General features: G+C 31.6%; 1 protein-coding gene across 1 annotated transcript in view; it reads left to right on the top strand.

Moving 5' to 3' along the window:
- LOC106461714 (probable nuclear hormone receptor HR3) overlaps nt 1-13,572 on the top strand; it is a 70,703-nt gene that overhangs the window by 38,522 nt on the left and 18,609 nt on the right. The window contains exons 2-4 of the mRNA XM_013921563.2: nt 1,504-1,589; nt 1,926-2,067; nt 12,618-12,837. Coding sequence (XP_013777017.1) covers nt 1,504-1,589; nt 1,926-2,067; nt 12,618-12,837 — 448 coding nt within the window. The remainder of the gene's footprint in view (nt 1-1,503; nt 1,590-1,925; nt 2,068-12,617; nt 12,838-13,572) is intronic.

Here is a 13,572-nt window from a genome sequence, read left to right as displayed (position 1 = left end):
TTGTGTGTGTGTGTGTGTGTGTGTGTGTTTTGTAAAAAATCTGTACGTGATGGAGAAAAATGGATATTATTTTCGGATCAATTACTGTAGAATATGTAAAAATATGTACTGTAAGCTCATGTATGTAGATAACTCAGAATGGTTCTAAATTATTTATGTGTTGTCAGGCCCTGCAAGGAAGAACCAGCTAGACAAACATACGTTATGGGCTAACTACTATTATACTTCCGTGCATATTGGTAACCTATGTAAAAACCGGTATTTTAATCAGGCAAGAGATGACTGGACGTCAGTTTCATTGTATTGTTTCTTTTCTGTTTTGTTTTTTCTTGCTCATCTCAGATTTTTGATATACTTCCACCAGCTGCTGTGAATGGAATACTTATGTGCGTGTCATTTACATTAGTTGGCCAGTTGCAGATCTCAAGATTGTTTATGGAGATTTTATAGGCTGCTTTCTTATTATACAGTCAATTCAAATTAGCTATTTTTTATGTAAGAAAGTACGCATAATTAGATTTTTAAGATTTGTCGAAATATGTGCAATAATATTTATATATTACCTCACTTCCATAGGTGTCATGAGAAACTTCGTGTAACTGTAAATCAATTTTAATGTGTTTAATTAAACATAAATATCAAAGTGATGCATTATTAACTATTCGTTACGAACATTTGCACAAAGTTATAAAATGGCTATCTGCACTACCCGTGCCTAGTTTTTAACTGGAGGGAAGGGAACTAACTAGTCATCATTTCAATGTCTTTGCTTAGTGAGCACAGAACAAACAACCCATTGTGTAGCTTTACGCTGAACAACAAACAAACTGATTAAATACGTGGTGAAATGATTAATTATTCTCATTAAACCCTTTAGTGGTTCAGCAGTAAGTCTGCAAGCATAATACACTATAATCTGGGTTTCGATACATGTGGTGGGCGGAACAGAAATAGCACAATGTGTACCTTTTTCTTTAACAACACCCAAACCAAACTCTTACGGAAAATGCACAATTTGTTTTAAACAGTTTTATATTAACATATTCAATAAATTATATTTTAAAAATGTGATATCCAAGCCGAAGAATTGTCACAAAATTGGGACGACTTTTAACTAATTCACTCATTTGTGATTTAATTGCACTTATTGTCACGAGAGATTATGTAAGGAAGAAAATAAAAATTGGATTAGCGTTTTCGCCGTAACAAATTTCCTCACATAATTCTGTTGAAATTAGATAAAATGTTTTAATCATTTTGTTATATTAATGTATGTGCATTCTAGGTAAATTTTCGCATAGGTAAAACAGTAAAAACAAAAATTGCTGAATTACATTTTTTTTGGAATATTTCTTTAAATAAAGTTGTTGTTTTTTAAAATAATTATAGTATGTATGTTTGATGGTATAATTTGGTCATCTCCATTTATAATTTAGCACACACTTCTATGTGTAATTTTGAAGCTGTTTAGATCTGAAATTCACGTGAATGACCTTCTTACAGCACAGATAGAGATAATCCCGTGTAAAGTTTGTGGAGACAAATCGTCGGGAGTCCATTATGGTGTGATTACTTGTGAAGGTTGTAAGGTAAGAGTCCCCTGGTTTAATTTAGTTTCTTATAAACAAACTTCTGAATACGATTAGAGATTTTTGGATGCATTCGTGTACATTAATAGCAACAGAAAAAATTATGACTGAAAATTACATATATTGGGAGTTTGTGGTAATATACTGATTGTATGTATCCAAAATTATTTCAAAGATTTCATAATACATGTAATGCTGCCATCTATCGGATAAACTTAACACGTAGTAAATAGAAACCAGTAATGGTGTCAAACTTATTTACACTTTTCGTTATTTGGAAATAAAGGAGTATAACAGTGCTCTTTTTAAAGTACAATTCTCTACATGGATCTTAAGGGTTTCTTCAGAAGAAGTCAGTCAAGCGTAGTAAACTACCAGTGTCCCAGACAGAAGAACTGTTTAGTGGATCGTGTGAATCGTAATAGATGTCAGTATTGCAGATTACAAAAGTGCTTAGCTCTAGGAATGTCACGAGACGGTAAGAGACTAGTTTGTAACCTGTAGAATAAAGTAAAAGTAGTGTTACTTTTTATGGTGTTTTATTGATAGTTTTAGTTTTCTAAATTTGAAATACTAAATTGAGTAAACATACTAACCTCTTCCCCTCACAAGCTATGTATTATTGTATTAATTTAAATATTACCAATAATCTAGTACAACTACTAGTAGTATCGTTTAATATTTTTCCTTATTGTGTTTCTATCAAAATTAATAAAATGTTCTGTAATTACCTCGTAAAGTCCTTTTCAGTAATTACTCGATAAGGAAAGGGTTAATAATTTTGTATGAAAGCGTATAGGGAAGACCAGGGCAAAGCAAATCATTGGATAGAATTTGGTCTGTAAACCAAAAATACATGATTAGTTTGAAAAATTTTGCGTAAATTAAAGGGTTTGTTCTTTATCAACCTATATGTTCAAAATTGAAATTTGTTTTTAATTAATAAACCTTTCAGATATTTTTGTTTAGAATTTTAATTATGGTTCGCTTTACTCGATGGTGTAAGACAATGTGGACCACATACATATATGATATTTAAAAAAAAAGTGATTTAAACTGAAAAATATTTTTAAACATGGCATGTGTCACGTATGCAATAACAAAAGAAATTTGAGAGGGAAAGTCACACGAAAATTAGTGTCTTCATCATTGAGCCTTGCACACTTCTTGTGGATTCATTTCAAGCATTTTGAACTCCAACACAACCTTTTTTTTCTCAGCTAATCGCGAATATGTGTCATTACCATACATGCTTTCTGTGTCGACTTCATTTTTTAATTCATTTTATGCTAAGTATTCTGCAACCGCTCTCGCCTTCCTCTTTGTTTTATTTTTGTTTGTTAATATTTTCTTAGTAGTTGTGACGTTTTTGTCGGTTAGCACCCTTCACATTGGATGTTGGCTTGAAAATCAGGTCATTTCTGTAGGGATTACTTGTTAATGTTGCACCTGACCCTTTTTTTTTCTATTTAGAGCTCATTTTTATGCACTCTGTTTCAATTGGGCAATAGGATAATATTTCCGTGCCTAACATGGAAAGCACAACTAGGTTTTGATGAGTTGGGAGTTGAAGATCTTAAAGGAACTAGTTGGATCAGTATCATCTCTAGAATATCTACACTTGCATTGATAGAAAATGGGATAAGGAAGTGGAGGTTTGCTCTTTGTCTTGCAAAGTTTGAATAAGGCCTTCTGCAGTAGCTGAATGTGGAAAGTTTTGGATGGTGTGAAAATTGAATCATTTAATACTTTAGGATTGTATGACCCAATATCATTCTTTTTAAATTCAGTAAAGACTCTGGTATAAATAGCAGCATGTAGGTATATCTCACCAAATATTATGGTCACTTGGAATTGTATAACAACTCTCTCTGGGTTGTTTCCAATACATTGCACAATTGTTTTAAGAGAATTGATAGTGTCCATGTGTCAGCTTTTTTTGTACTTAATGATGCAAATATATGACTATAAAACACAAACGTAAATTTTAGCAGAATGGAGAACTAAGGCAGTTTAATTATTTTAACAGGGTAGCTGGTCTTTGTAGTGGATTGTCTTCAGATGTGGTGGATACAGTGAATTTTAGGGAAGGTTTGCTAAATAGTTAAATTATGAGGGCTACCTTTCAGTATTTAATTTTGTAAGTTTAATTTAGTGGATGAGACACCCCAAATGGACGAACAGATCCCTTTTGTTCTTAATTTTTGTTATTTATTGTAATTACAAAAATGCTTACATTCATAAGAGCTTACAAAGATCAGTTATTCTTATGAAACGTTTGAACATAAGCAAGGAACAAGCTGGTTATATCTGCATAGTAGTGCAACTACTAGTTAGCAGTAACTAATAAAATTTCCATGACATGGCAGCAGTTGCATGGAATAAAGAGTGTAATGGTCAATGTCAGTATTTAAGATCAACCCAAGGTGATTCAGCATCTTATTTTGTAATAAAGACAACAACAGTATAATAATGTACATTAATAATGGCTTAATGGAATGAGAAATGAAACTTAAATCATGGATATATTTAACAAAAAATTAGAAAAACAATAGGAAAGACCTAACAATTACCAACTGTTTAGAAACTATTGTAGGTGTTGTGGCTGGCAGTATTGAAGCTATTGTGCAGAAAGTAGATAATTAAAAAGTAAAGTATGAACTCAGTGTAAGATCTTTATTGACTCAGAGTACTTGATGTTTGAGCAGAAATGTCAAGTTGGAAATGATGCAACTTGTAGAATGGTAGATATGTTTGAGACTTTTTTTTTTTAAGTTACTTGAGCTTTCTAGTTAGCCTCAATTTGTTTTTGTGGTTAGTTGAAAGAGGCTACAAGAAACATTCCGTAATAACCTATAGATAGAGGATCAGTGTAAATCCACTAAAGACCCACATTCACTGTTTTCATTGAAAGTTTACTTACTTGATGATCTCTTAAGCTCTTACTTTTTGATACACTAATTATTTATCCTAGAAGTTAAAAATTTCAAAAGCAAAAAAAAAAAGAAAAAGATCTTATGTGATATAAAAGAAAGATGTCAGAAACTAGTATTGTTAGCATTCATAAAACTTGTTTAAAATTAGCAACTGAATATGCCATGTTTGGGATGGCCAAAGCAGATGTAATAAGTGGTATGGCATATCCAAAATCAAACACTCAGTGCTAAATTTTATCCCAATAAATATACAATAATTCTTTGGACATTTCTGTATCACCAAATAGGCTCCTTACCTTTTATGTAAACTGCTATAGAAGCAGGGAACAAAATAAGTTACTAATATTCTTAAACTACTTCAGTAAATAGTATTAATTTACCTTTCTGTTAAACATTTGTTTCATGTTTGACTACATCAACCTAGGTATAAATAATATACTAATCTAAATTATCTTTCATTCTGTTTTTATGTATAAATCTTATTTTGATTGTGTTTTCAATACTTTTTATTCAAACTAATCATTTATAATACAGCCATACATATTGATCATTTCCTATATTCTACAGAGTAAGCTATTCAAATGAAAAAAAATTTAGCTTTAGTTAAAGATCTTTCAAATTGAATAATTGTGTGTAAATCCCCATAAAAAGAAAACATTTATTATATTCCAAACAGAATAACTTGAATCAACTGGTAAATTGCACAATTATTTGGCAAATGACCATTAATTATAGTAAATGCAAAATAATGTATTTGAGTTATCATAATTTGGCTCGCGTGTTGGACGTAGATGATAATACACTCAATAGCATTGCCGAAGAAAAGGATTTGACATAGTGAGAATAAGTTACTCAAGCTGTTGAATTTGTTTTCCATTGTTAGTAGTAAAACTAACAGTATTTTAGAGTGTATTTATAAACATAATGATTACAAGTCAAAAGAGTTAATTATCTCTCTCTATACAAGTTACAGTTTGGGGTTCTTTATCTGGGAAAGGATACTGACTTATTGGAAAAAGTTCCGAGGAGAAATACTTGGATGATTGTGGGGATGGGTTATTTTATAACGATATGTTAGGAATTTCTTAACTTATTTTGTCCTTAAAGAAGCATAAAAAGTGATCTTATACAAATTTACAAGATTGTTGGGGAGTGGGTAGCATAAAGACCACTGATTTCTTTGTACCTTATTCTGAAAACATTAGTTTGATTTGGAAAAGACAGGTTAGGCTCCAATTAAGTTTTGTTCTAACAGAGTGATTGGTTTATGGAATAAGTTAACATCAGCAGTAGTGAAGGTTGGCACTTTACAAGTGTTTAAGAAGGGAATTGATATTCTGGAAAATAAATGGTTCGGTTTAAACCATTATTTTTCTTCATGGAGTGTTTGTGTATAGATAGGCTTGAAGGACCAGATAGTCTCTTGGTATGCATATGTTAGGTTTAAACCTTTATTTTTCTCCATGGAGTGTATGTGTATAGATAGGCTTGAAGGACCAGATAGTCTTTTGGTATGCATATGTTAGGTTTAAACCTTTATTTTTCTCCATGGAGTGTATGTGTATAGATAGGCTTGAAGGACCAGATAGTCTCTTGGTATGCATATGTTATATTATGACTTTGTTGTATTGCTAAAATTTAGTGGACTGTCATACTCATGCACTAATATACTTTTTTAAATCGAATTTTTACAATAAAAGTGCAGAAAGACCAGTAATTTTTACAAATAGGAGGGTGTCTCTTCGGGTAGGTGCTGTCAATGAATTGTTAATATGATATAATTCAATGTAACACATGTTAAAACATGTTTTAATATTTTATATTTTATTGGCTACTGTGTGCTGTCTTATTAAATCTTTTATATAAATTCTTAGTAAGTTACTAGAACTATCTTCAAACCCATTTTGGAATTTAAACCTTAGATATTTCTTCCAAATGTTATTTTAAATCAACACATGCTAATCCCAAGCAAGTACCTGATATAAAGTTTCTATTGAGAAGTTTCTTGATATTTAAACTATGCACACAAACACTGTTAATGAATATTTCAGAATGAGCTGGCTAGCTCATTTATAGGGATATGAACAACTTCAGGTAGTTGGAAAGTAATACATCATTTCAGGTTCACTTTCTTTCATCACATCACTTAGAACTGTTTTTCTCAGAATGGAGTAAATCTGCAATTGAACTGATTTTGTTTAATTTTACAAAGAAAGTATCTGATATGGAGCGATCTTGTGCTAATCTCTTTTATTAGTCTGGTAAAATAAGTGATATGATTTCTTTTATGAATAGGAGCAATATATTCATTGTGTTTTCATATTTATAGGCTTGATGGCATGTATAGAGTTGATAGAATATTATGGAGCTCAGAAGAGTTTGTGTTCGTTGGTAGGATAGAATATTAATGGCTATTTACTTGTTCAAATAATGTTATTTTCAAGAATTAACTAGAGCTGAATCAGACATTGATTTGAGATTTCTTTATTATATAATAATATAGTTGTTTTCCTTAAATGCCCCATTTGATGATGTTTTCAGGATGTCTTTTGGTTTTAAATGTTTTATGTTGTTCTTAATCCTGATTGAATGGATGTTTAACATATGCTTTTAATATATGATTAAAAAAAGTAAGATATTTTGTTTTCTTTGAAAGCTACTGGTGATTTGAGTAATTATCAAAGTATATGTGCTTGTAGGTTTTTCAAACAGACTGGTTATAAGATAAATATCAATGATGTGTGTGCCATTAGAAACAGAAGAGTAAATTTTACGTGCATGTAGATATCACATTCTCTGGACATCATGATGCCAGATGATGCATGTATGATCTACATATTAGGCCTAAAAACTGTTATAAAAAGAATGTAGTTATTTGTAGTCTTTGCACGAAATCTCTCAAAACAAACAAGGGTAAAAATGAAAGCTATCAATTACACAAAAGCTCATGCAACTACGTTCGTTCACTAAGTGTGGTCCTCCAAGTGGCTTAGCGGCAAATCTAAAGACGTGTAATACTACAAATCGGTTTTTCATACTCGTAGTGAGCACAGCACAGATAGCTCATGGTATAGCTTTTGTGTTTTCAATCCATCTTAAAAGTAGTTTGAGAAGGTGTTTTATTCAAATCATATTCAGGAAGATTTTTCAAACTTCCCTTGTATTTTTTCATAGTCATTTAACATTCTTGTGAATAGGGTGTGATTGTCTGTAATTTGACCTAACCCAGTCACTAGACTAATAGAACATGGCAGGGCGTGTGTCTATACACTTTTATCTTTCTGTCTTGGGCAGTCACAAGTAGGAAGACTCAACTTTCCTTAAATTATCATTCAGACTGATCCATGATCTGTGTATCTAGAAAACAAGGATGGTTAAACTGCACTCTTGGTTAAGCTCAACACAGTTTGACTAGACAGATTAAACTTGCAAGTGGAGAGAAATGTCCATTTTATCATTGGTGCAATCTTCTGAAGGAGGTAAACTGTGGATGAAAAAAATATGTGCTGAAAAGTACTCATTTGTTCACTATACTTGTCATACATCTAGCCATTGGCAATTCATGCTAGATGCTAACAGCAGACCTAAGACTGCCTTCATCATTCTATAGAGCTTATACGACTTTTGTGTCATAAAATACAGACCTGTGTAAACACCATCCATACCTTAAAAGTTGATAACAATAAGATGGCTGCTGTGGGAGAGATGTTTCATCTTTGTGTATGATATTCTGGCATTTCGCTGCATGTTTCATGTCTTTGCTGAAAACACTAAAATGGGATTTCAGTGGATAAAGAAGGCAGGATTTTAATTTAGGCTAACAAAGAGTGCACTTGTGTATTTTAGGTGGTGTTTCTTTGCCACATTATAGAAAATAGTGTGAAATTGTGAAGTGAATAAAAATTCATATACCTATGCTGAATGATTAAAGAAAGTATTATGTTTCTCATTTTCTGGAGTGGGGGGCAAGTTATTTTTTGTTTTATTATTAATATTTTTTGACTAAAATTGGATGCTCTGCTATGCTTCTGAAACTATTGTCACCTTGTTTTGAACAGACAACACCACTTATTAAGTCATTTGACGTGCATTCTGGGAGGTGTATTTCAAACTGGAGAGCATGTCTCTATTTGCATTGATTCAAGGCTTCCCCAGAACTACAAATCCTGATGTGCAAATACTCAGTTCTTAACTAAAGAAACAAATTAACCCACCTCACCGACGTTGCTGGGAATAAAGATAACTGAAGAAAAGAATACCATGTGAAAGCTCACAAATGTAATGTACACATTTAATATATCTTATTTTTAGAGTACAGTTCAACATTGAGAAGAAAAAGAATTTTGTTTTCTTTTTTTCTGTTAGCCCTGTAAATAAGATGATGAGAACAGTGCCTTTGAGTTCTTTTGTTTCAGTGAACACACAAACAATGCTCCATTCTTATGTACTAATCAAATCAAAATGTAGGCTACCATTGGTTGAATCCACATGCAGCCATTCCACCAATCAGGCCAAGGAATAAACAATCGATCAAAACATGTCTTCCACAATCCATCGGGATACTATAAAAAATCTTCAACAGCTTACGCGTGCTGACTTGAAGATGAAAGACAGAAGACTTTTGAAACGTTGTCTTCTGCACTTGTGTTTTCTACAACAGGCAGTTGCTGCCCATTCCAGTGTACTCATCATGAATACTCTGCCTGAACAATCTATCAAATAATAAGTATTAAGTAATTGTTTAAATTCTATTTCAATGATTATTTTAATAATCAAAATTTGATTGAAATTTCAATTAATCACTCAATACTAGTGTATAATATAATTCACAGCATGTGTGAATTCCAGTGGAAGGCCCATTTCAACTTCAGTTTCCTGTAATTACTGTATTTTCATGTTATAATAGATAGCAAAGGTTTCACAGCTCACAGGTGGCATCACAGTAGCAAATAATAACCACAGGTGTTGGCAGTTGGGTGCGATAGTACATGTTATTTACTGTACATTGTTTGCATGTCAGTATTGGTTTGTCATATACTACAAGTATATACATTTATTAAGTAAATGTTGTTATGGCATCACTTGTATTATAAGTTGCATGTATTTGTTTGTGTATTTTCTTTTATGTACATGAACGTAACTATACAGAGAGCATAATTTTTGCTTTGAGTGTTGAAATATTTGTGTTTAGTAAACAGCACAATGATTAACTCCTACCAGTGTGTTTTATGTTTGCTTGATATCTTTGGAGAATATATTTGGTTTATTTTCATAAACTGAAGTATTCATAAGTGTGTAATTTTTCACTGAAGAAAATGAAAGTCATGGTTTGATATACACCACATAAGTGAGAAATATGGTATATCCATTGGTAGTGTGAAGTAATATGCTCAGTTGTGGATGATTGAAATATCTGTAAATTTTGTGACTTTGAATATGATAAAATCCTGAATATTGGCTTGTTTCGTACTATAATAACATGTAGGTTTCTTGGTAGTTTTGAGTTAGTATAACTAAACTGTTTCCAAGCTTTTGTTAAATCTTTTCTCAATATATAACTTTAAAAGTAGAAGCAAATTAGACGTGATGATATTGTTTTCATTCAAGCTTGAAACAGAAGCAAGTTAGAGTTGGAACATAGCCATGTAATATTTGACTCCTCAGGGTCAAGAAAAGTGGCCAGTGCTTGTAAAGTTGCTGACCAAGCTGCAGTAACAAATATAGGACCATATTAGGAATGTCACACCCCATTTGAGGTGGCACTCTTCTTTCACAACTAGACAATGTTTGGAAACTCCTTGTGTATATGGGTTAGTACCAGTTCTGGCCTCCAGCTGTGCAGTGCTAGGCAATGGCTTGGTATGGAGTGTGACTGTGTAGTGGGTTCATTAGAAAACTAGTTCAACATCTGGGAAAAAAATTTAAACTGGAGAAATTGCATTTAATTTTTATGATAACTCGTAATGTGTTTTCCTTTAACCCTGTACTGCTTGCTGAACTTCTGAGCTATCAGAGGCTGAATAAACTCAGAGTTACAATCCTAACTTTTACTATTAAAAAACAACAACAAAAGGCATGTTTCTTGATCACTGGTTATTTTGATTTTGATACTGAGTAGCCAGCTACACCTGTTCATGTTACCATTGTGCCAAAGTAATGGAAGACTTCTTGCTCTTTGATTATGAACATCACACTGACACTGCCAACTCCTTGTGGCATGCATAAAAAATGTTTTTTGCATATAGAGGGAAGCATTGAACGAGAATAGCTATTTATGTGAGTGGAGGTAAGTACCTGTTGGAAATACATTTACAGTATAAGAAAGTTATATCTTTTCATAAATTCTATATATGTCACAAGATATCGGAATAAGATTATTAACACTACATTATTTATTTTGACACCATATATTTCTTTCCATATGGGCATCATTTTCTGGGCATATCACATGGTTTTACTGAGTTACTTTTAATTAAAGTACTATATTTTCATGGTATATGAATAGACTTGGCATTAAAATGCACCCAATTATCCATATTTTAATGTTATACAAGTTTTAGGTTCTGAATTTTATAAGGCAATATTTAAAAAAAATCATCAATGTGACATTTGTTCTCTAGACATCCCCTCTTCTCTACTTTATATGCCACTCCTTCAAGAAGTATGAAATTTAATGTAAGTTACACATTATAACACTGTCATTGCTTGCATAAAGCATAACTTTTATAGGCTTCAATTTTACTTGGTCAGAGAGCCATTAACTATAAAATGAGACCTCTCTTGCCATGCTCACCTGTCACATCCTCTCTGGTGTTTATTACTATGTTATTTATGACCAATAGAAAACCAAAGTTTTAATCTATCAAATGACATATTAAATTGTTTTCTGTACAGGGAATTGCCTGTTTTGCTTTCAGTTCAAACTTTATTCCCACAGGAAACACGTCAATGAGCTTAGCAGAATTTTTAACGGCTTTGTTGCATAGTTAGAAAGCCCAAAACATTGTGATAGTAGGATATTGTCTGTTTTTATTTATCTGTTATTACTGTGTTCTTTGGTGCTTTATTTAATTAAATTATTTCATGCAGTAGTACTATTAGTATAAATACGTAGGGATAAGTTTCATTGAGAGTTGATTAAAAATACAAAATGGACCCAGCTAAGTACTATATTTCTTGTTTATCATGTGTATTTCTTATTATAAAAGTAACCCTTTTTTCTTTCTAGAATGACTTCAAATTGTAGCATGACACTACAGTTGTTTATCCTAAATAAACTCATAATAGTATACATCTGTTTCTACTTAAATTTCATTGTTTTATTGTCCCTTGGACCATATCTACCTAATTTTCCCACAACATAAATTGTAAGTAATTTGGGAAACATGTAGCTCACATTACCCTAAGAATTACAGTAATACATGAACTACTTGCAAATATACCTCATAAAAGACTTTTCTTTTTTTTATTTTACCTAATCTAACCTAAAAAAAGTTTATAATTTTTACATTTCCGTAATTTAGATTTATTTTTGATTTATTGTTTTGGTGGTTGCGAGGCCAGTCAAGTTGATCAACCTTGTATAGAGTTAGGATAGAGGAAATAACAGGTAAAATATAAAGTTTTACTGAAAAAAAAAAAACGTTTGAAATGTATTTAACAGATTTTATAGATTATGTGAAATTTGAGAATTTTCAGATGAAGCAAAGTATTTTTAATCTTAACATGAAAATTACTTTGCACTTAGAGCAGTCAATGCTTTAGCTCAGTATATTCACAGAGAAATTTTTAGTGAAAATACTTTATTAAAAATTCTGATCTATTGACTACAAAAAACTCTTCATGCTTACTGAAAGCTTGCAAAATTTTTTAAGATACTTATTAGAAGTTATAGTATGGAAACTATAAATGTTAATTTATGGTCACAAACTTGGCTGATTTGGCTGAGCCTGTAGCGAGAGTGATAATATTAATTACTATTTTCTTAAATTAACCTGCTCTTTATTCATATTATCTGGTGAATCAGCAAGCTAGTCTTTTGAACTTATATGTGGCTATATTCAGATAATGATAAATATTATTTTGACATTAGCTGTCAAGTTTGGAAGGATGTCCAAGAAACAAAGAGAAAAGGTAGAAGATGAAGTTAGATTTCATAGATCCCAACTAGTCCGTCCTCATTCTCAGCAACAAGGCCCAACACAACAACATCCAGCACTACCACAAACCACTGAGACCTCCCCAGATAGTTCCGTCTTTGACCAGCAACAACCGTCCTCATCTAATCAACATCAACCTTACATTAATGGAGGGTAGGTAACTGCAAATAGAAATGTTTAATCAATATTAAGTCAACTAATAAGTCACTAATTTAGAAATTTTCAACACATTTACTGCATTAAATTTTGTAATTGAGTTATTACAAAATGAAAATTGTAGGAGTTTACCCACTAAATATACTATTATAGTGTGATGTGAGAGAACTTGTAAGTAAAGGGAGACTGTCATTTACCCTACAGAAATAATGCTGTGTTTTAATTCTCATTTATTCCTCACAAAATAAATTAGTTTAATGTAACTATTCTTTAGGCATAACTTAATATACATTATTCATTTGATCATTATATATTAGGTTGTCAAGAAATTAAAAATTAAATTGTGCTGAAAACAAACTTTATTTCCTTCAAAATATAGACGACTTAACTCTGTCATTACCAGTGTTTCTATATTATTTAAGCGAGTAAACTTTTGTAACTATTAATATGGAAAGTTCTCCAAATATATACCTGGCTTTGAAGAGGTTAATGACGAAAATAACTTCAAATGAATACATAAGTAAGGTTTTATACTTTATATTTGGTATCATTTTTTATAGTTTCTTATATTAGGTCATCTAGAAATTAATGTCGTGTTTTGGAACACTATCATTAACCAAGCCCCAAAAAACGTACATCACATATAATAGTTAAACAAACTGCCTAAACGTCACATTAGTGTAGCCTATATAATGTGTAAAGTTTAGTATACTCTAATCCCTTATAGTGAAA

This window comes from Limulus polyphemus, unplaced genomic scaffold (assembly GCF_000517525.1).
Source record: "Limulus polyphemus unplaced genomic scaffold, Limulus_polyphemus-2.1.2 Scaffold1016, whole genome shotgun sequence".
NCBI lineage: Eukaryota > Metazoa > Arthropoda > Merostomata > Xiphosura > Limulidae > Limulus > Limulus polyphemus.
This window is presented reverse-complemented; position numbering and strand designations above follow the sequence as displayed.